The following is a 25,390-nucleotide window of genomic DNA, read 5'->3' as shown; positions in this document are numbered from 1 at the left end:
CACACAACCCCCACTACACACACAGCTCTACGTCAGACCAGGGTTCACATACAACCCCCATACCCCCACTACACACAGCTCTACGTCAAACCAGGGTTCACATACAAAGAGGGAAAAGGGGGGTTTCAACTGGTATAGTAAACAATACGTACACACACAACCCCCCGACCCCCACTACACACACAACTCTACGTCAGACCAGGGTTCACACACAACCCCCACTACACACACAGCTCTACGTCAGACCAGGGTTCACACACAACCCCCACTACACACACAACTCTACGTCAAACCAGGGTTCACATACAAAGAGGGAAAAGGGGGGTTTCAACTGGTATAGTAAACAATACGTACACACACACAACTCTACGTCAGACCAGGGTTCACATACAAAGAGGGAAAAGGGGGGTTTCAACTGGTATAGTAAACAATACGTACACACACACAACTCTACGTCAGACCAGGGTTCACATACAAAGAGGGAAAAGGGGGGTTTCAACTGGTATAGTAAACAATACGTACACACACAACCCCCCGACCCCCACTACACACACAACTCTACGTCAGACCAGGGTTCACATACAAAGAGGGAAAAGGGGGGTTTCAACTGGTATAGTAAACAATACGTACACACACAACCCCCCGATCCCCACTACACACACAACCCCCAGACCCCCACTACACACGCAACCCCCCGATCCCCACTACACACAAAACCCCCCGACCCCCACTACACACACAACCCCCCGATCCCCACTACACACACAACCCCCCGACCCCCACTACACACATAACCCCCCGACCCCCACTACACACACAACCCCCCGATCCCCACTACACACACAACCCCCCGACCCCCACTACACACACAACCCCCCGATCCCCACTACACACACAACCCCCCGACCCCCACTACACACATAACCCCCCGACCCCCACTACACACATAACCCCCCGACCCCCACTACACACACAACCCCCCAACCCCCACTACACACACAACCCCCCGACCCCCCGACCCCCACTACACACACAACCCCCCGACCCCCCGACGCCCACTACACACACAACCCCCCGACGCCCACTACACACACAACCCCCCGACCCCCACTACAACACATAAATTACCTGCCCCCCACCCCATCCCTCCCAGCCCGTTCACACAACATAACGTTCGCTGAATTTACATGCGGCTGCTGGCGGGTATCTTGCGTCCGTCCCTGAACCAGGTAATCTGTGGTCGTGGGAAGCTGTGGATGCGTGGAGCCTGGATCAGAGCAGCCTCTCCCTGGGACACAGTCTGGGAACGCTCCCCCTCCACAAAATCACCCATATCTGGGGGAGGGGAGAGGGGGAGGTAGGGAGAGGGGGAGGTAGGGAGGGGGAGAGGGGGAGGGGGAGGGGGAGGGAGGGAGAGGGGGAGGGAGGGAGGGAGGGGGAGGTAGGGAGGGGGAGGGAGGGAGAGGGAGAGGGGGAGGGAGGGAGGGAGGGGGAGGGAGAGGTAGGGAGGGGGGGAGGTAGGGAGGGGGAAAGGGGGAAGGGGAGAGGCAGGGAGAGGTGGCGGTGGAGGAAACAGAAAAGGAAAGTGGGAGAGAGCAATAGAAAGTCATCAGGAAAGAAAGTGAATAAATAAGGAAGGAAAACCTTAAGGCAAATATATATAAAGAGAGAGATGAGAGAGAGATACAGAGAGAGAGAGAGAGAGATACAGAGAGAGAGATAGATACAGAGCGAGATACAGAGAGAGATACAGAGAGAGATACAGAGAGAGATACGGAGAGAGATATACAGAGAGAGATGAGAGAGAGATGAGAGAGAGATACAGAGAGAGATACAGAGAGAGATACGGAGAGAGATATACAGAGAGAGATGAGAGAGAGATACAGAGAGAGATACAGAGAGAGAGATACAGAGAGAGAGAGAGATACAGCGAGAGATACGGAGAGAGAGATACAGAGAGAGATACGGAGAGAGATACAGAGAGAGATACAGAGAGAGATACAGAGAGACATAGAGAGAGATACGGAGAGAGATATACAGAGAGAGATGAGAGAGAGATACAGAGAGAGATACAGAGAGAGAGATACAGAGAGAGATACGGAGTGAGATACAGAGAGAGATACAGAGAGAGATACAGAGAGAGATACAGAGAGAGATACAGAGAGAGATACGGAGAGAGATATACAGAGAGAGATGAGAGAGAGATACAGAGAGAGATACAGAGAGAGATACAGAGAGAGATACGGAGAGAGATACAGAGAGAGATACGGAGAGAGATACAGAGAGAGATACAGAGAGAGATACAGAGAGAGATACAGAGAGAGATACAGAGAGAGATACAGAGAGAGATACAGAGAGAGATACGGAGAGAGATACAGAGAGATATACAGAGAGAGATACAGAGAGAGATGAGAGAGAGATACAGAGAGAGATACAGAGAGAGAGATACAGAGAGAGATACGGAGAGAGATACAGAGAGATACAGAGAGAGATACAGAGAGAGATATAGAGAGAGATACAGAGAGAGATACAGAGAGAGATGAGAGAGAGATACAGAGAGAGATACAGAGAGAGAGATACAGAGAGAGATACAGAGAGAGATACAGAGAGAGAGAGATACAGAGAGAGATACAGAGAGAGATGAGAGAGAGATACTGAGAGAGATATACAGAGAGATATACAGAGAGAGATACAGAGATAGATACAGAGAGAGATACGGAGAGAGAAACAGAGAGAGATACGGAGAGAGATATACAGAGAGAGAAACAGAGAGAGATACAGAGAGAGATACAGAGAGAGATATGGAGAGAGATACAGAGAGAGATACGGAGAGAGATACGGAGAGAGATACAGAGAGAGATACAGAGAGAGATACGGAGAGAGATATACAGAGAGAGATGAGAGAGAGATACAGAGAGAGATACAGAGAGAGAGATACAGAGAGAGATACAGAGAGAGATACAGAGAGATATACAGAGAGAGATACAGAGAGAGATACAGAGAGAGATTCAGAGAGAGATACAGAGAGAAATGAGAGAGAGATACAGAGAGAGATACAGAGAGAGAGATACAGAGAGAGATGAGAGAGAGATACAGAGAGAGATACAGAGAGAGATATACGGAGAGAGATACGGAGAGAGATATACAGAGAGATATACAGAGAGAGATACAGAGACAGATACAGAGACAGATACAGAGAGCGATACAGAGAGAGATACAGAGAGAGATACGGAGAGAGATATACAGAGAGAGAGATACAGAGAGAGATACAGAGAGAGATACAGAGAGAGATATACAGAGAGAGATGAGAGAGAGATACAGAGAGAGATACAGAGAGAGATACGGACAGAGATGAGAGAGAGATACAGAGAGAGATACAGAGAGAGATACAGAGAGAGATACAGAGAGAGATGAGAGAGAGATACAGAGAGAGATACAGAGAGAGAGATACGGAGAGAGATACAGAGAGATATACAGAGAGAGATACAGAGAGAGATATAGAGAGAGATACAGAGAGAGATACAGAGAGAGATGAGAGAGAGATACAGAGAGAGATACAGAGAGAGAGATACAGAGAGAGATACAGAGAGAGATACAGAGAGAGAGAGATACAGAGAGAGATACAGAGAGAGATGAGAGAGAGATACTGAGAGAGATATACAGAGAGATATACAGAGAGAGATACAGAGATAGATACAGAGAGAGATACGGAGAGAGAAACAGAGAGAGATACGGAGAGAGATATACAGAGAGAGAAACAGAGAGAGATACAGAGAGAGATACAGAGAGAGATATGGAGAGAGATACAGAGAGAGATACGGAGAGAGATACGGAGAGAGATACAGAGAGAGATACAGAGAGAGATACAGAGAGAGATACAGAGAGAGATGCAGAGAGAGATACAGAGAGAGATGAGAGAGAGATACAGAGAGAGATACAGAGAGAGAGATACGGAGAGAGATACAGAGAGATATACAGAGAGAGATATAGAGAGAGATACAGAGAGAGATACAGAGAGAGATTACAGAGAGAGATGAGAGAGAGATAAAGAGAGAGATACAGAGAGAGAGATACAGAGAGAGATACAGAGAGAGATGAGAGAGAGATACAGAGAGAGATACAGAGAGAGACACAGAGAGAGATACAGAGAGAGATACGGAGAGAAATATACAGAGAGAGATGAGAGAGAGATACAGAGAGAGATGAGAGAGAGATAAAGAGAGAGATACAGAGAGAGAGATACAGAGAGAGATACAGAGAGAGATGAGAGAGAGATACAGAGAGAGATACAGAGAGAGACACAGAGAGAGATACAGAGAGAGATACGGAGAGAAATATAAAGAGAGAGATGAGAGAGAGATACAGAGAGAGATACAGAGAGAGAGATACAGAGAGAGATACGGAGAGAGATACAGAGAGATATACAGAGAGAGATACAGAGAGAGATACAGAGAGAGATGCAGAGAGAGATACAGAGAGAGATGAGAGAGAGATACAGAGAGAGACACAGAGAGAGATACAGAGAGAGATACGGAGAGAAATATAAAGAGAGAGATGAGAGAGAGATACAGAGAGAGATACAGAGAGAGAGATACAGAGAGAGATACGGAGAGAGATACAGAGAGATATACAGAGAGAGATACAGAGAGAGATACAGAGAGAGATGCAGAGAGAGATACAGAGAGAGATGAGAGAGAGATACAGAGAGAGATACAGAGAGAGAGATACAGAGAGAGATACAGAGAGAGATATACAGAGAGATATACAGAGAGAGATACAGAGAGAGATACAGAGAGAGATACAGAGAGGGATACGGAGAGAGATACAGAGAGAGATACGGAGAGAGATACAGAGAGAGATACAGAGAGAGATACGGAGAGAGATACAGAGCGAGAGATACAGAGAGAGAGATACAGAGAGAGATACAGAGAGAGATACAGAGAGAGATGAGAGAGAGATACAGAGAGAGATACAGAGAGAGACACAGAGAGAGATACAGAGAGAGATACGGAGAGAAATATACAGAGAGAGATGAGAGAGAGATACAGAGAGAGAGATACAGAGAGAGATACGGAGAGAGATACAGAGAGATATACAGAGAGAGATACAGAGAGAGATACAGAGAGAGATGCAGAGAGAGATACAGAGAGAGATGAGCGAGAGATACAGAGAGAGATACAGAGAGAGAGATACAGAGAGAGAAACTGAGAGAGATACAGAGAGATTTACAGATAGAGATATAGAGAGAGATACAGAGAGAGATACAGAGAGAGATGAGAGAGAGATACAGAGAGAGATACAGAGAGAGAGAGATACAGAGAGAGATACAGAGAGAGATGAGAGAGAGATACAGAGAGAGATACAGAGAGAGAGATACAGAGAGAGATACAGAGAGAGATATACAGAGAGATATACAGAGAGAGATACAGAGAGAGATACAGAGAGAGATACAGAGAGAGATACGGAGAGAGATACAGAGAGAGATACAGAGAGAGATACGGAGAGAGATACAGAGAGAGATACAGAGAGAGATACGGAGAGAGATACAGAGAGAGAGATACAGAGAGAGAGATACAGAGAGAGATACAGAGAGAGATACGGAGAGAGATACAGAGAGATAGATACAGAGAGAGAGATACAGAGAGAGATACGGAGAGAGATACAGAGAGAGATACGGAGAGAGATATACAGAGAGAGATACAGAGAGAGATACAGAGAGAGATACAGAGAGAGATACAGAGAGAGATACGGAGAGAGATACAGAGAGAGATACAGAGAGAGATACGGAGAGAGATACAGAGAGAGATACAGAGAGAGATACGGAGAGAGATACAGAGAGAGAGATACAGAGAGAGATACAGAGAGAGATACAGAGAGTGATGAGAGAGATACAGAGAGAGATACAGAGAGAGATACAGAGAGAGAGATACAGAGAGAGATACAGAGAGAGATGAGAGAGAGAGATACAGAGAGAGAGAGCGAGAGAGAGAGATACACAGAGAGAGATACAGAGAGAGATACAGAGAGAGAGATACAGAGAGAGAGAGATACAGAGAGAGATACGGAGAGAGATACAGAGAGAGAGATACGGAGAGAGATACGGAGAGAGATACAGAGAGAGATACAGAGAGAGATACAGAGAGAGATACAGAGAGAGATTACAGAGAGAGATGAGAGAGAGATAAAGAGAGAGATACAGAGAGAGAGATACAGAGAGAGATACAGAGAGAGATGAGAGAGAGATACAGAGAGAGATACAGAGAGAGACACAGAGAGAGATACAGAGAGAGATACGGAGAGAAATATACAGAGAGAGATGAGAGAGAGATAGAGAGAGAGATTACAGAGAGAGATGAAAGAGAGATAAAGAGAGAGATACAGAGAGAGATACAGAGAGAGATACAGAGAGAGATACAGAGAGAGATACAGAGAGAGATGATAGAGAGAGATACAGAGAGAGAGAGCGAGAGAGAGAGATACACAGAGAGAGATACAGAGAGAGATACAGAGAGAGATACAGATAGAGATGAGAGAGATACAGAGGGAGATACAGAGAGAGATACAGAGAGAGAGATACAGAGAGAGAGTGCGAGAGAGAGAGATACGGAGAGAGATACAGAGAGAGATACAGCGAGAGAGATACAGAGAGAGAGAGAGATACAGAGAGATACACAGAGAGAGAGATACAGAGAGAGAGATAGAGAAAGAGAGAGATAGATACAATGGACAGCTACTTACAGGCGACCTGTACTTCAGTGCTGCTCTGCATGATGGCTCCTACTCTGTTCCTGACGATGCATCTGTAGAAACCAGCATGGGAGCGGTCCAGAGACGGGATCAGGTACCTAACGGATGGACACACACACACACAAACACACACACACACACACACACACACACACACACACACACACACACACACACACACACACACACACACACACACACACACACACACACACACACACATAAACATACACACACACACACAAACACATAAACACCAGTCACAGCTATTAGTGACGGACACATAGCTTGGGCTTTGTCGTCAACGTACAGAATGTAGTGGCTAAGTAACTACTAGTAACTGAAGTAAGTAACTACTAGTAACTGAAGTAAGTAACTACTAGTAACTGAAGTAAGTAACTAATAGTAACTGAAGTAAGTAACTACTAGTAACTGAGGTAAGCAAATACTAGTAACTTAAGTAAGTAACTACTAGTACCTGAAGTAAGTAACTACTAGTAACTGAAGTAAGTAACTACTAGTAACTTAAGTAAGTAACTACTAGAAACTAAAGTAAGTAACTACTAATAACTGAAGTAACTACTAGAAACTAAAGTAAGTAAGTACTAGTAACTGAAGTAAGTAACTACTAGAAACTAAAGTAAGTAACTACCAGTAACTTAAGTAAGTAACTGAAGTAAATAACTACTAGTAACTTAAGTAAGTAACTGAAGTAAATACCTACTAGTAACTGAAGTAAGTAACTACTAGCAACTGAAGTAAGTAACTACTAGAAACTAAAGTAAGTAACTGAAGTAAGTAACTACTAGTAACTGAAGTAAGTAACTACTAGTAACTGAAGTAAGTAACTACTAGTAACTGAAGTAAGTAACTACTAGAAACTAAAGTAAGTAACTACTAGAAACTAAAGTAAGTAACGGAAGTAAGTAACTACTAGTAACTGAAGTAAGTGATTACTAGTAACTGAAGTAAGTAACTACTAGTAACTAAAGTAAGCACCTACTAGTAACTGAAGTAAGTAACTACTAGAAACTAAAGTAAGTAACTGAAGTAAGTAACTACTAGTAACTGAAGTTAGTAACTGAAGTACGTAACTATTAGTAACTGAAGTAAATAACTACTAGAAACTGAAGTAAGTAACTGAAGCAAGTAACTATTAGTAACTGAAGTAAGTAACTACTAGTAAGTGAAGTAAGTAACTACTAGAAACTAAAGTAAGTAACTCAAGTAAGTAACTACTAATAACTGAAGTAAGTAACTGAAGCAAGTAACTATTAGTAACTGAAGTAAGTAACTACTAGTAAGTGAAGTAAGTAACTACTAGAAACTGAAGTAAGTAACTACTAGTAAGTGAAGTAAGTAACTACTAGAAACTAAAGTAAGTAACCGAAGTAAGTAACTACTAATAACTGAAGTAAGTAACTGAAGCAATTAACTATTAGTAACTGAAGTAAGTAACTACTAGTAAGTGAAGTAAGTAACTACTAGAAACTGAAGTAAGTAACTACTAGTAAGTGAAGTAAGTAACTACTAGAAACTAAAGTAAGTAACCGAAGTAAGTAACTACTAATAACTGAAGTAAGTAACTGAAGCAAGTAACTATTAGTAACTGAAGTAAGTAACTACTAGTAAGTGAAGTAAGTAACTACTAGATACTAAAGTAAGTAACTGAAGTAAGTAACTACTAGTAACTAAAGTAAGTAACTACTAGTAACTGAAGTAAGTAACTGAAGTAAATAACTACTAGTAACTGAAGTAAGTAACTGAAGTAAGTAACTACTAGTAACTGAAGTAAGTAACTGTAGTAAGTAACTACTAGGTGCTGAAGTAAGTAACTACTAGTAACTGAAGTAAATAACTACTAGTAACTGAAGTAAATAACTGAAGTAAGTAACTACTAAAAACTGAAGTAAGTAACTGAAGTAAGTAACTACTAGTAACTGAAGTAAGTAACTGAAGTAAGTAACTACTAGGTGCTGAAGTAAGTAACTGAAGTAAGTAACTACTAGTAACTGAAGTAAATAACTACTAGTAACTGAAGTAAGTAACTACTAGTAACTGAAGTAAGTAACTGAATTAAGTAACTACTAGTAACTGAATTAAGTAACTACTAGTAACTGAAGTAAGTAACTACTAGTAACTGAAGTAAGTAACTATTAGTAACTGAAGTAAATAACTACTAGTAACTGAAGTAAGTAACTACTAGTAACTGAAGTAAGTAACTACTAGTAACTGAAGTAAGTAACTACTAGTAAGTGAAGTAAGTAACTACTAGAAACTAAAGTAAGTAACCGAAGTAAGTAACTACTAATAACTGAAGTAAGTAACTGAAGCAAGTAACTATTAGTAACTGAAGTAAGTAACTACTAGTAAGTGAAGTAAGTAACTACTAGAAACTGAAGTAAGTAACTACTAGTAAGTGAAGTAAGTAACTACTAGAAACTAAAGTAAGTAACCGAAGTAAGTAACTACTAATAACTGAAGTAAGTAACTGAAGCAAGTAACTATTAGTAACTGAAGTAAGTAACTACTAGTAAGTGAAGTAAGTAACTACTAGAAACTAAAGTAAGTAACTGAAGTAAGTAACTACTAGTAACTAAAGTAAGTAACTACTAGTAACTGAAGTAAGTAACTGAAGTAAATAACTACTAGTAACTGAAGTAAGTAACTGAAGTAAGTAACTACTAGTAACTGAAGTAAGTAACTGTAGTAAGTAACTACTAGGTGCTGAAGTAAGTAACTACTAGTAACTGAAGTAAATAACTACTAGTAACTGAAGTAAATAACTGAAGTAAGTAACTACTAAAAACTGAAGTAAGTAACTGAAGTAAGTAACTACTAGTAACTGAAGTAAGTAACTGTAGTAAGTAACTACTAGGTGCTGAAGTAAGTAACTGAAGTAAGTAACTACTAGTAACTGAAGTAAATAACTACTAGTAACTGAAGTAAGTAACTACTAGTAACTGAAGTAAGTAACTGAATTAAGTAACTACTAGTAACTGAATTAAGTAACTACTAGTAACTGAAGTAAGTAACTACTAGTAACTGAAGTAAGTAACTATTAGTAACTGAAGTAAATAACTACTAGTAACTGAAGTAAGTAACTACTAGTAACTGAAGTAAGTAACTACTAGTAACTGAAGTAAGTAACTACTAGTAACTGAAGTAAGTAACTACTAGTAACTGAATTAAGTAACTACTAGTAACTGAAGTAAGTAACTACTAGTAACTGAAGTAAATAACTACTAGTAACTGAAGTAAGTAACTACTAGTAACTGAAGTAAATAACTACTAGTAACTGAAGTAAGGGGTTAGAGCGTTGGGCGAGTAACCGAAAGGTTGCTTGATCGAATCCCCAAGCTTACAAGGTAAAAATCTGTCATTCTGCCCCTGAACAAGGCAGTTAACCCACTGTTCCCCGGTAGGCCGTCATTGTAAATAAGAATTTGTTCTTAACTGACTTGCCTAGTTAAAGGTTACATTTTTAAAAAGTAAGTAACTGGAGTAAGTAATCAAAAGGAGGACCTTTTTACTGAAAAATATGTTATGTTGTGTTTTGCTTTTCATGTATTGATGTGAACATTGATGTGAATAGTGATGTGTTTAGTGATGTGGACATTGATGTGACTAGTGATGTGTTTAGTGATGTGGACATTGATGTGAATAGTGATGTGTTTAGTGATGTGGACATTGATGTGACTAGTGATGTGTTTAGTGATGTGGGCATTGATGTGAATAGTGATGTGGGCATTGATGTGAATAGTGATGTGGACATTGATGTGAATAGTGATGTGTTTAGTGATGTGGACATTGATGTGAATAGTGATGTGTTTAGTGATGTGGGCATTGATGTGAATAGTGATGTGAACATTGATGTGAACATTGATGTGAATAGTGATGTGGACATTGATGTGAATAGTGATGTGGACATTGATGTGAATAGTGATGTGGACATTGATGTGAATAGTGATGTGTTTAGTGATGTGGACATTTATGTGAATAGTGATGTGGGCATTGATGTGTTTAGTGATGTGGGCATTGATGTGAATAGTGATGTGGACATTGATGTGAATAGTGATGTGTTTAGTGATGTGGACATTGATGTGAATAGTGATGTGTTTAGTGATGTGGGCATTGATGTGAATAGTGATGTGTTTAGTGATGTGGGCATTGATGTGAATAGTGATGTGTTTAGTGATGTGGGCATTGATGTGAATAGTGATGTGGGCATTGATGTGAATAGTGATGTGGGCATTGATGTGAATAGCGATGTGAATAGTGATGTGGGCATTGATGTGAATAGCGATGTGGACATTGATGTGAATAGTGATGTGGGCATTGATGTGAATAGCGATGTGAATAGTGATGTGGGCATTGATGTGAATAGTGATGTGGACACTGATGTGAATAGTGATGTGGGCATTGATGTGAATAGCGATGTGAATAGTGATGTGGGCATTGATGTGAATAGCGATGTGAATAGTGATGTGGACATTGATGTGAATAGTGATGTGGGCATTGATGTGAATAGTGATGTGGGCATTGATGTGAATAGCGATGTGAATAGTGATGTGGGAATTGATGTGAATAGCGATGTGAATAGTGATGTGGACATTGATGTGAATAGTGATGTGGGCATTGATGTGAATAGCGATGTGAATAGTGATGTGGGCATTGATGTGAATAGCGATGTGAATAGTGATGTGGACATTGATGTGAATAGTGATGTGGACATTGATGTGAATAGTGATGTGGGCATTGATGTGAATAGCGATGTGAATAGTGATGTGGGCATTGATGTGAATAGCGATGTGAATAGTGATGTGGACATTGATGTGAATAGTGATGTGGACATTGATGTGAATAGTGATGTGGGCATTGATGTGAATAGCGATGTGTTTAGTGATGTGAACATTGATGTGAACATTGATGTGAATAGTGATGTGGACATTGATGTGAATAGTGATGTGGGCATTGATGTGAATAGTGATGTGGGCATTGATGTGAATAGCGATGTGAATAGTGATGTGGACATTGATGTGAATAGTGATGTGGACATTGATGTGAATAGTGATGTGGGCATTGATGTGAATAGCGATGTGTTTAGTGATGTGAACATTGATGTGAATAGTGATGTGAACATTGATGTGAACATTGATGTGAATAGTGATGTGGACATTGATGTGAATAGTGATGTGTTTAGTGATGTGGACATTGATGTGAATAGTGATGTGTTTAGTGATGTGGGCATTGATGTGAATAGTGATGTGAACATTGATGTGAACATTGATGTGAATAGTGATGTGGACATTGATGTGAATAGTGATGTGGACATTGATGTGAATAGTGATGTGGACATTGATGTGAATAGTGATGTGTTTAGTGATGTGGACATTTATGTGAATAGTGATGTGGGCATTGATGTGTTTAGTGATGTGGGCATTGATGTGAATAGTGATGTGGACATTGATGTGAATAGTGATGTGTTTAGTGATGTGGACATTGATGTGAATAGTGATGTGTTTAGTGATGTGGGCATTGATGTGAATAGTGATGTGTTTAGTGATGTGGGCATTGATGTGAATAGTGATGTGTTTAGTGATGTGGGCATTGATGTGAATAGTGATGTGGGCATTGATGTGAATAGTGATGTGGGCATTGATGTGAATAGCGATGTGAATAGTGATGTGGGCATTGATGTGAATAGCGATGTGGACATTGATGTGAATAGTGATGTGGGCATTGATGTGAATAGCGATGTGAATAGTGATGTGGGCATTGATGTGAATAGTGATGTGGACACTGATGTGAATAGTGATGTGGGCATTGATGTGAATAGCGATGTGAATAGTGATGTGGGCATTGATGTGAATAGCGATGTGAATAGTGATGTGGACATTGATGTGAATAGTGATGTGGGCATTGATGTGAATAGTGATGTGGGCATTGATGTGAATAGCGATGTGAATAGTGATGTGGGAATTGATGTGAATAGCGATGTGAATAGTGATGTGGACATTGATGTGAATAGTGATGTGGGCATTGATGTGAATAGCGATGTGAATAGTGATGTGGGCATTGATGTGAATAGCGATGTGAATAGTGATGTGGACATTGATGTGAATAGTGATGTGGACATTGATGTGAATAGTGATGTGGGCATTGATGTGAATAGCGATGTGAATAGTGATGTGGGCATTGATGTGAATAGCGATGTGAATAGTGATGTGGACATTGATGTGAATAGTGATGTGGACATTGATGTGAATAGTGATGTGGGCATTGATGTGAATAGCGATGTGTTTAGTGATGTGAACATTGATGTGAACATTGATGTGAATAGTGATGTGGACATTGATGTGAATAGTGATGTGGACATTGATGTGAATAGTGATGTGGGCATTGATGTGAATAGCGATGTGAATAGTGATGTGGACATTGATGTGAATAGTGATGTGGACATTGATGTGAATAGTGATGTGGGCATTGATGTGAATAGCGATGTGTTTAGTGATGTGAACATTGATGTGAATAGTGATGTGAACATTGATGTGAACATTGATGTGAATAGTGATGTGGACATTGATGTGAATAGTGATGTGTTTAGTGTATATTGAGGTGGATTGATTTGAATAGGGATGTGTTTAGTGTATATTGAGGTGTATACAGGGGTCATCTATGAAAGAGACCTTAACAGGTGTCCTCTCCTACTGTCATCTCTCTCTCTCTCTCTCTCTCTCTCTCTCTCTCTCTCTCTCTCTCTCTCTCTCTCTCTCTCTCTCTCTCTCTCTCTCTCTCTCTCTCTCTCTCTCTCTCTCTCTCTCTCTCTCTCCTCTCTCTCTCTCTCTCTCTCTCTCTCTCTCTCTCTCTCTCTCTCTCTCTCTCTCTCTCTCTCTCTCTCTCTCTCTCTCAATGCCTACAAGCTAAAAGTGCTGGGGTAAATGAACCAGACTTCTCTGCCAGTCAAAAGGGTCATCATTGAAAATGATTGAGGACTATTTTGGCGATGAGGTGGGTAGCTAATGGATATAACCTGAGCAGTGCCAGTGGGCATTCACACTTTGGGTAATTTGGCCTGAGGGCAAATCAAATAAAATCAAATTGTATATATATTGTACCATATTTGGCAGATGGTATTGGGGGTGTAGCAAAATACCTGTGTTCCTAGCTCCGACAGTGGAGCAATATCTAACAATACACAACAATACACACACATCTAACAGTAAAAGAATGGAATTAAGAAAGTATAAATATTAGGATGAGCAATGTCGGAGTGGCATTGACTAAAATATAGTAGAATAGAATACAGTATATACACTAAGAAATGTCCTTATTTTTATAAGAAAATCACATTTCTTTGTCCATTAAAATAACGTCAAATTGATCAGAAATACAGTGTAGACATTGTTAATATTGAAAATGACATTTGTAGCTGGAAACGGCTGATTTTTAATGGAATATCTACATAGGTGTATAGACGCCCATTATCAGCAACCATCACTCCTCTGTTCCAACGGCACGTTGTGTTAGCTAATCCAAGTTTATCATTTTAAATGGCTAATTGATCATTAGAAAACCATCTCGCAAATATGTTAGTACAGCTGAAAACTGTTGTACAGATTTAAGAAGCAATGAAACTGGCCTTCTTTAGACTAGTTGAGTATCTGGAGCATCAGCATTTGTGGGTTCAATTACAGGCTCAAAATGATTAGAAACAACTTCTGAAACTAGTTAGTCTAGTCTTGTTCTGAGAAATTAAGGCTATTCCAGGTGAGAAATTACCAAGAAACTGAAGATCTCGTACAACGCTCCCTTCACAGAACGGTGCAAACTGGCCCTAACCAGAATAGAAAGAGGAGTGGGAGGCCCCGGTGCACAACTGAGCTAAAGGACAAGTACATTAGAGTGTCTAGTTTGAGAAACAGACGCCTCACACGTCCTCAACTGGCAGCTTCAATAAATAGTACCTGCAAAACACCAGTCTCAACGTCAACAGTGAAGAGGCGACTCCGGGATGCTGGCCTTCTAGGCAGAGTTCCTCTGTCTAGTGTCTGTGTTCTTTTGCCCATGTTAATCTTTTATTTTTATTGGCCAGTCTGAGATATGGCTTTTTCTCTTTGCAACTCTGCCTAGAAGGCCAGCATCACGGAGCCGCCTCCTCACTGTTGATGTTGAGACTGGTGTTTTGCTAACATAATTGCAAAATGGTTTTCTAATGATCAATTAGCCATTTAAAAGGATGAACTTGGATTAGCTAACACAACGTGCCATTGGAACACAGGAGTGATGGTTGCTGGTGATGGTTGCTGATAATGGGCATCTGTACGCCTGTGTAGATATTCCATAAAAAAATCACCAATAGTCATTTACAACATTAACAACGTCTACACTGTATTCCTGATCAATTTGATGTTATTGTAATGGACAAAATACATGTTTTTCTTTTTCAAAAACAAGGACATTTCTAAGTGACCCCAAACTTTTGAACGGTAGTGTACATATGAGATTAATTAAGCAGTATGTTTATATTAAAGTGGCTAGAGTTCCATTATTAAAGTGGCCAGTGATTCCAAGTCTATAGGTCAGCAGCCTCTAACTTGCAGGTTGAGTAACCGGGTGGAAGCCGGCTAGTGATGGCTGTTTAACAGTCTGATGGCCTTGAGAGAGAAGCTGTTTTTCAGTCTCTCGGTCCCAGCTTTGATGCACCTGTACTGACCTCGCCTTCTGGATGATAGCGTGGTGAACAGGCAGTGGCTCGGGTGGTTGATGTCCTTGATGATCTTTTTGGCCTTCCTGTGACATCGGGTCCTGTAGGTTTCTTGGATGGCAGGTATTTGCCTCCGGTGATGCTTTGGGCAGACTGCACCACCCTCTGGTAAGCCCTGTGGTTGCGGGCGGTGCAGTTGCAGTACCGGGCAGTAAAAGTTTCTGAGGGTTTTAGGGGCCAAGACGAATTTATTCAGCCTCGCTGTCTGTGTGGGTGGACCATTTCAGATCGTCAGTGATGTGTACGCAGAGGAACTTAAAACTTTCCACCTTCTCCACTGCGGTCCCGTCGATGTGGATAGGGGGGTGCTCTCTGCTGTTTCCTGAAGTCCACGATCATCTCTTTTGTTTTGTTGACATTGAGTGAGAGGTTATTTTCCTGACACCACACTCCCAGGGCCCCCTGTAGGCTGTCTCGTCATTGTTGGTAATCAGGCCTACTACTGTTGTGTCGTCTGCAAACTTAATGATTGAGTTGGAGGCGTACGTGCCCACGCAGTCGTGGGTGAACAGGGAGTACAGGAGGGGGCTGAGCACGCACCCTTGTGGGGCCCCAGTGTTGAGGATCAGCGAAGTGGAGGTGTTGTTTCCTACCTTCACCACTTGGGGGCGGCCCATCAGGAAGTCCAGGACCCAGTTGCACAGGGTGGGGTTCAGAATGAACATCATTGTTACGTAGGTATTCCTCTTGTCCAGTTGGGACAGGGCAGAGTGCAGTGCGATGGCGATGGCATCGTCTGTGGACAGAGTCCAACCCTTTGACTGATAGGAGTCACTAAGCAGCCACTGTTAGACCTACGATCCCTCAGGAGGAGTGGCATCACATTAACACTGGCTACGTCCCAATTGGCACCCTATTCCCTTCATAGTGCACTGCGTTTGACCAAGGCCCATAGGGAATGCCATTTGGGATGCATCTACTGGTCTGTACTGTAGGTTATTCACTCCATAACTCCAGGCTCTCCAGACAGAGGGCCATTCATGTTAAATGATGTGTAGGAGTTAAATCCTCTGAGATTTAGCTGGCTGGCTGGCTGGCTGGCTGGCTGACTGACTGGCTGGCTGGCTGACTGGCTGACTGGCTGGCTGGCTGGCTGGCTGACTGGCTGGCTGGCTGACTGGCTGTGTCCCAGTCATTTAATTGGCCTGGTTAATAAAGCTTCGCAGTGAGAAGTTTCTGTCTGTGTGTCGCTATGCAGTGCTATTGGAGTGGAGCTGGTTCTGTGTGTTGCTATTGGAGGGATAAACATTCTGTACTTTGCGATTTGAGGGGTGCTAGCTGATTCCCTGCGTTGTTATTGAAGCAGACAGCTGATTCCCTGGTTAATTTTATTCCATTCTAGTCTCTTTGATCAGTACTCGTGGTGAATGATTAGCAGGGAGGGGGTCTGACTGACTGACTGACTGACTGACTGTACTGACTGAGTGCACTGACTGAGTGCACTGACTGACAGACTGACTGACTGACTTACTGCACTGACTGACTGACAGACTGACTGACTGAGTGCACTTACTGACTGACTGACTGCACTGACTGAGTGCACTGACTGACAGACTGATTGACTGCACTGACTGACTGATTGACTGCGCTGCCTGCACTGGCTGCACTGACTGACTGGCTGTGAACCAGACCTAGCACTAACAACATGATGTGGTAGAGTCAGAGAGAGTTACAGAGAGTTACAGAGAGTCATAGAGAGAGTTACAGAGAGTCACAGAGAGAGTTACAGAGAGTTACAGAGAGTTACAGAGAGTTAAAGAGAGTTACAGAGAGTTAAAGAGAGTTACAGAGAGTTAAAGATAGTTACAGAGAGTTACAGAGTTGCAGAGAGTTAGAGTTACAGAGAGTTACAGAGAGTTAGAGTTAGAGTTACAGAGAGTTACAGAGAGTTACAGAGAGTTAAATAGAGTTAAAGAGAGTTAAAGAGAGTTAAAGAGAGTTACAGAGAGTTAGAGTTAGAGAGAGTTAAAGAGAGTTACAGAGAGTTACAGAGAGTTAAAGAGAGTTAAAGAGAGTTACAGAGAGTTAGAGTTAGAGAGAGTTACAGAGAGTTACAGAGAGTTAAAGAGAGTTAAAGAGAGTTACAGAGAGTTAGAGTTAGAGAGAGTTAAAGAGAGTTACAGAGAGTTAAAGAGAGTTACAGAGAGTTAGAGAGTTGCAGAGAGTTAGAGTTACAGAGAGTTAAAGAGAGTTAGAGTTAGAGTTACAGAGAGTTACAGAGAGTTACAGAGTTGCAGAGAGTTAGAGTTACAGAGAGTTACAGAGAGTTAGAGTTAGAGTTACAGAGAGTTACAGAGAGTTACAGAGAGTTAAATAGAGTTAAAGAGAGTTACAGAGAGTTAAAGAGAGTTACAGAGAGTTAGAGTTAGAGAGAGTTAAAGAGAGTTACAGAGAGTTAAAGAGAGTTACAGAGAGTTAAAGATAGTTACAGAGAGTTAAAGAGAGTTAGAGAGAGTCACAGAGAGTTACAGAGAGTCACAGAGAGAGTTACAGAGAGTTACAGAGAGATAGAGTTACAGAGAGTTACAGAGAGTTAAAGAGAGTTACAGAGAGTTAAAGAGAGTTAGAGAGAGTTACAGAGAGTTACAGAGAGATAGAGTTACAGAGAGTTAAAGAGAGTTAAAGAGAGTTAGAGTTACAGAGAGTTAAAGAGAGTTACAGAGAGTTAGAGTTACAGAGAGTTAGAGTTACAGAGAGTTACAGAGAGTTAAAGAGAGTTACAGAGAGTTACATAGGGTTAGAGTTACAGAGAGTTAGAGTTAGAGAGAGTTACAGAGAGTTAGAGTTACAGAGAGTTAAAGAGAGTTACAGAGAGTTAGAGTTAGAGAGAGTTGAAGAGAGTTACAGAGAGTTACAGAGTTACAAAGAGTTTGAGAGAGGGAGAGAAAGAGAAAGGGAGAGAAAGAGAGAGGGAGAGAGAGAGAAAGGGAGAGAGACAGAGAGAGGGATATAGACAGAGAGAGGGTTAGAGAAAGTGGGAGAGAGTGGGAGAGAGAATGTTAGAGGGAGAGGGAGAGTGGCAGAAAGAGAGAGAGAGAAAGAGAAAGATAGCAGACAGAACTTTGACCCAACAACCAACAAAAACGGGTCACACCTCGTGCAGCTCTGTCGCACCCTGGGTATGTACATAGTTAATGGTAGGCTTCCAGGGGACTCTTACAGTAGGTACATAGTTAATGGTAGGCTTCCAGGGGACTCTTACGGTAGGTACATAGTTAATGGTAGGCTTTCAGGGGACTCTTACGGCTCTCAGAGCGTTCACAGTCAGCCACCTGACACCCCTATCAGACCACAGCAAAATCACAGTCTACTTTAACAGAAAAATACTCAATCATGAGGCATTAAAGCCAAAGGAACTGAGTAACATTAAGAAATGCTATTGATGGAAGAAAAGTTGGGAAGACAACCTACCAAAAAACAATTAGGCAGCAACAAATTCCTTCTAGACAACTTCATGGACAAAACGTTTCACTGCTATAATGGAGGTGTAAACTTGGTAGCAGAAAACCTAAACAGTATATTTGACCTCTCAGCTTCCCTATCAAATCAAAACATTTCACGAAGATAACCTAAGAAAATGAACAACAGTGACAAATGGTTTGATGAAGAATGCAAAAATCTAAGAAAGAAATGGAGAAACCTGTCCAACCAAAAACATAGAGACCCAGAAAACCTGAGTCTACGCCTTCACGTTAGAAATCAGCTCAATGTAGTTGAAGAATCCATGGACTCTAACCACTTCTGGGAAAATTGGAACACATAAACAAACAACAACACACAGAGTTATCGATCCAAATGAAGATGTATGGATAAACCACTTTTTCAATCTTATCGGCTCTATAACATAGAACAAACAGCAAAAACATGATCAAATGCAAATCTTAGAATCAACTATTAAAGACTACCAAAACCCACTGGATTCTCCAATTACATTGCATGAACTACAGGACAAAATACAAACCCTCCAACCCAAAAAATGCATGTGGTGTTGATTGTCTCCTCAATGAAATGATAAAATATACAGACCACAAATTCCAATTGGCTATAATTAAACTCTTTAACATCATCCTCAGTTCTGAAATCATCCCCAATATTTGGAACCAAGGACTGATCACAACAATCCACAAAAGTGGGAGACAAGTTTGACCCCAATAACTTCCGTGGGATATGCGTCAACAGCAACCTTGGGAAAATCCTCTGCATTATCATTAGCAGCAGACTCGTACATTTCCTCAATGAAAACAATGTACTGAGCAAATGTCAAATTGCCTTTTTACAAAATTACCGTATGAAAGACCACGTATTCACCCTGCACTCCCTAATTGGCAAACAAACAAAACAAAGGCAAAGTATTCTCATGTTTTGTTGATTCAAAAATGGTTTTGACTCAATCTGGCATGAGGGTCTGCTGTACAAATTGATGGAAAGCGGTGATGAGGGAAAAACATACGACATTTTAAAATCAATGTACACAAACAGGTGTGTGTGTACAAGTGCGGTTAAAATTGCAAAAAAAACACAAATTTCTTTCCACTGGGCCGTGGGGTGAGACAGGGATACAGCCTGAGTCCCACCCTCTTCAACAAAAATATCAACGAATTGGCGAGAGCACTAGAACAGTCTGCAGCACCCAGCCTCACCCTATTAGAATCTGAAGTCCAATGTCCACTGTTTGCTGATGATCTAGTGATTCTGTCCCCAACCAAGGAGGGCCTACAGCATCACCTAGATCTGTTCCCAACCAAGGAGGTCCTACAGCAGCACCTAGATCTGTTCCCAACCAAGGAGGACCTACAGCAGCACCTAGATCTGTTCCCAACAAAGGAGGACCTACAGCAGCACCTAGATCTGTACCCAACCAAGGAGGACCTACAGCAGCACCTAGATCTGTTCCCAACCAAGGAGGACCTACAGCAGCACCTAGATCTGTTCCCAACCAAGGAGGACCTACAGCAGCACCTAGATATTCTGCACAGATTCTGTCAGACCTGGGCCCTGACAGACCAGGGCCCTGACAGACCAGGGCCCTGACAGACCTGGGCCCTGATAGACCTGGGCCCTGACAGACTAGTGCCCTGACAGACCTGAGCCCTGACAGACCTGGGCCCTGACAGACCAGGGCCATGACAGACCTGGGCCCTGACAGACCTGGGCCCTGACAGACCTGGGCCCTGACAGACCTGGGCCCTGACAGACCTGGGCCCTGACAGACCAGGGCCCAGACAGACCTGGGCCCTGACAGACCAGGGCCTTGACAGACCTGGGCCCTGACAGTAAATCTCAGTAAGACAAAATAATGATAATGGTGCTCCAACAAAGGCCCAGTTGCCAGTTGCCAGGACCACAAATACAAGTTCCATCTAGACAACATTGCCCTAGAGCACACAAAACTATATATACCTTGGCCTAAACATCAGAGCCACAAGCTGTGCACGATCTGAGAGACAAGGCAAGAAGGGTCTTCTACGCCAACAAAAGGAACATAAAATTCGACACACCAATTAGGATCTGGACAAAAATGCTTAAATCAGTTATAGAACCCAATACCCTTTATGGTTGTGAGGTCTGGGGTCCGCTCACCAACCAAGAATTAACTAAATGGGACAAACACCAAATAATGCAGAAAAGAGCCGTCACCTACAGGGAGATGAAGCTGGAGAAGAGTCCTCTAAGCAAGCTGGTCCTGGGGCTCTGTTCCGTTTTCTACTTTAATGTATCTATTTGCACATCGTTACAACACTGCATATAGACATAATATGACATTTGAAACATCTTTATTATTTTGGAACTTTTGTGAGTGTATTTCCCATGCCAATGAAGCCCCTTAAATTGAGAGGGGGGGGGAGAGGGAGAAGGAGAGAGAGTGAGAGTGCTGCGAGAGAGAGAGAGCTGAGAGAGAGAGAGAGAGAGTGTGAGAGAGAGAGAGAGCAAGAGAGAGAGAGAAGGAGAGAGAGAGAGACACACAGAGAGAGAGGGGGAAAGAGAGAGAGAGAGAGAGAGAGAGAGAGAGAGAGAGAGCGAGAGAGAGATTCCATTAACAGCAGCTCTGAATGCACCGGCAGAAATGGAAACACTCTTCTTAAAGTTCATGTTCAGCAAAATCCATGTCATTCATTGTTTGTGGAGGGAGAGAGGAAGGAAGAGAAGACGAGCAATATCCCACCACAATGCTGCCTGCCTGGCAAATAGAACGCTATGGGTCAGTGCCAAATGGCACACTATGCCCTATTCAGTGGATTACTTTTGACCAGAGTCCATAGAGCTCTGGTCAACAGCAGTGCACTATATAGGCTAGGGTGTCATTTGTCATTCAGATTAGAAGAGCAACACACCCACCATGCTGGCCAATGAAAAGCTACTGGTTTTGCTGTCTCAATACTGTGAACGTGACATTACTGTTGCTATGGTAAACCATGGGTAAAGTAGTATCTCAACGAAGTAAACATCATTCACCCTGTAGCTGTGACATTACTGTTGCTATGGTAAACCATGGGTAAAGTCAAGTAGTATCTCAACGAAGTAAACATCATTCACCCTGTAGCTGTGACATTACTGTTGCTATGGCAAACCATGGGTAAAGTAAAGTAGAATCTCAACGAAGTAAACATCATTCACCCTGTAGCTGTGACATTACTGTTGCCATGGTAAACCATGGGTAAAGTAAAGTAGAATCTCAACGAAGTAAACATCATTCACCCTGTAGCTGTGACATTACTGTTGCTATGGTAAACCATGGGTAAAGTAGTATCTCAACGAAGTAAACATCATTCACCCTGTAGCTGTGACATTACTGTTGCTATGGTAAACCATGGGTAAAGTCGTATCTCAACAAAGTAAACATCATTCACCCTGTAGCTGTGACATTACTGTTGCTATGGTAAACCATGGGTAAAGTAAAGTAGAATCTCAACGAAGTAAACATCATTCACCCTGTAGCTGTGACATTACTGTTGCTATGGTAAACCATGGGTAAAGTAGTATCTCAACGAAGTAAACATCATTCACCCTGTAGCTGTGACATTACTGTTGCTATGGTAAACCATGGGTAAAGTAAAGTAGAATCTCAACGAAGTAAACATCATTCACCCTGTAGCTGTGACATTACTGTTGCTATGGTAAACCATGGGTAAAGTAGTATCTCAACGAAGTAAACATCATTCACCCTGTAGCTGTGACATTACTGTTGCTATGGTAAACCATGGGTAAAGTCAAGTAGTATCTCAACGAAGTAAACATCATTCACCCTGTAGCTGTGACATTACTGTTGCTATGGTAAACCATGGGTAAAGTAAAGTAGTATCTCAACAAAGTAAACATCATTCACCCTGTAGCTGTGACATTACTGTTGCTATGGTAAACCATGGGTAAAGTAGAATCTCAACGAAGTAAACATCATTCACCCTGTAGCTGTGACATTACTGTTGCTATGGTAAACCATGGGTAAAGTCAAGTAGTATCTCAACGAAGTAAACATCATTCACCCTGTAGCTGTGACATTACTGTTGCCATGGTAAACCATGGGTAAAGTAAAGTAGAATCTCAACGAAGTAAACATCATTCACCCTGTAGCTGTGACATTACTGTTGCTATGGCAAAGCATGGGTAAAGTAGTACCTCAACGAAGTAAACATCATTCACCCTGTAGCTGTGACATTACTGTTGCTATGGCAAACCATGGGTAAAGTAAAGTAGAATCTCAACGAAGTAAACATCATTCACCCTGTAGCTGTGACATTACTGTTGCTATGGTAAACCATGGGTAAAGTAAAGTAGAATCTCAACGAAGTAAACATCATTCACCCTGTAGCTGTGACATTACTGTTGCTATGGTAAACCATGGGTAAAGTAAAGTAGAATCTCAACGAAGTAAACATCATTCACCCTGTAGCTGTGACATTACTGTTGCTATGGTAAACCATGGGTAAAGTCAAGTAGTATCTCAACGAAGTAAACATCATTCACCCTGTAGCTGTGACATTACTGTTGCTATGGTAAACCATGGGTAATGTAGTATCTTAACGAAGTAAACATCGTTCAACTGCAACCATGACGACAAACAAACACAACAACATCCTGAAAGAAACAAATATATTTCATTTATTTCATGGACTTTAAAAGACTAGAGGGAGGTTTACACCCAAATTGTAACAGAATCAAAATCAGAATGAATGTGTTATGGAACAGAAATAAAACTATCATCTGTTAATGGTAATGTGACCGCTCTGTAAGTGAATACAGGCACAGGAAGGTGTTTTAAATCAGAATAAATGACCCCCCACCCCTCCCTCCTTTAGAAACAAGACAGGATATCTCCAGGGAGATACAGAGACACATTTTTCCTGAATAAATCCATAAAATTGTGTTTGGAAATGAATAAAAATGGAAAACAAGAGAGGCATTAGTCCCAACTAAATGGCCCTAAGAGTCCCTGTGTAGAACAGTAATTACAGAAGATGAATATTAGGGGGGATATTTAGAGCTTCAACCTCAACCTGCCTGTTAGTTAACTCTCCCCTTAGTAACACACCTCAACCTGCCTGTTAGTTAACTCTCCCCTTAGTATTACACCTCAACCTGCCTGTTAGTTAACTCTCCCCTTAGTAACACACCTCAGCCTGCTGTTAGTTAACTCTCCCCTTAGTAACACACCTCAGCCTGCCTGTTAGTTAACTCTCCCCTTAGTATTACACCTCAACCTGCCTGTTAGTTAACTCTCCCCTTAGTAACACACCTCAGCCTGCCTGTTAGTTAACTCTCCCCTTAGTAACACACCTCAGCCTGCCTGTTAGTTAACTCTCCCCTTAGTAACACACCTCAGCCTGCCTGTTAGTTAACTCTCCCCTTAGTAACACACCTCAACCTGCCTGTTAGTTAACTCTCCCCTTAGTAACATACCTCAACCTGCCTGTTAGTTAACTCTCCCCTTAGTAACATGCCTCAGCCTGACTGTTAGTTAACTCTCCCCTTAGTAACACACATCAACCTGCCCTGTTAGTTAACTCTCCCCTTAGTAACATGACTCAGCCTGACTGTTAGTTAACTCTCCCCTTAGTAACACACCTCAACCTGCCTGTTAGTTAACTCTCCCCTTAGCAACACGCCTCAACCTCAACTAGCATGAAAAGCACATTGCCCTACTTTTCTAGTCTCTTTCCAAATGGTATTACCAAGTCTCCATTCACTCAGCTAAAAGTTAATTCAATTAAATAGAGATATTTTTTAACCTGGAGATAGATCTGAACATGGAGATAGATCTGGAGATAGATCTGAACATGGAGATAGATCTGAACCTGGAGATATATCTGCAGATAGATCTGAACCTGGAGATATATCTGGAGATAGATCTGAACCTGGAGATAGATGTGAACCTGGAGATAGATCTGAACCTGGAGATATATCTGGAGATAGATCTGAACCTGGAGATAGATGTGAACCTGGAGATAGATCTGAACCTGGAGATAGATCTGGAGATATATCTGATCCTGTAGATACATCTGAACCTGGAGATAGATCTGAACCTGTTGATATATCTGGAGATAGATCTGAACATGGATATATATCTGAACCTGTAGATACATCTGGAGATAGATCTGAACCTGGATATACATCTGGAGATATATCTGAACCTGTAAATAGATCTGGAGATAGATCTGAACCTGGAAATAGATCTGGAGATAGATCTGAACCTGGAGATAGATCTGAACCTGGAGATATATCTGGAGATAGATCTGATCCTGGAGATATATCTGGAGATAGATCTGAACCTGGAGATATATCTGAACCCGTAGAAAAATCTAGAGATAGATCTGAACCTCACCTGTACTCCAGAGAGAAGTGTGTACCTCTGTGTACCTGTAGGTCTGAACCTCACCTGTA

The 25,390-nt window shown here is 41.8% G+C and overlaps 1 protein-coding gene across 1 annotated transcript in view; it reads right to left on the bottom strand.

The window, feature by feature from the left end:
• The window catches only part of LOC118938100 (protein sidekick-2-like), a gene marked incomplete at its 5' end in the record, with an annotated part of 64,139 nt that overhangs the window by 38,318 nt on the left and 431 nt on the right, over positions 1 to 25,390 (bottom strand). Inside the window, 2 exons of the mRNA XM_036939783.1 lie at positions 1,188 to 1,335; positions 6,739 to 6,845. Of these exons, the coding sequence (XP_036795678.1) occupies positions 1,188 to 1,335; positions 6,739 to 6,845 (255 nt within the window). The remainder of the gene's footprint in view (positions 1 to 1,187; positions 1,336 to 6,738; positions 6,846 to 25,390) is intronic.

This window comes from Oncorhynchus mykiss, chromosome 13 (assembly GCF_013265735.2).
Source record: "Oncorhynchus mykiss isolate Arlee chromosome 13, USDA_OmykA_1.1, whole genome shotgun sequence".
Taxonomy (NCBI): Eukaryota; Metazoa; Chordata; class Actinopteri; order Salmoniformes; family Salmonidae; genus Oncorhynchus; species Oncorhynchus mykiss.
The sequence above is the reverse complement of the archived record's forward strand: the minus strand, read 5'-3'. Positions and strand labels throughout refer to the sequence as shown.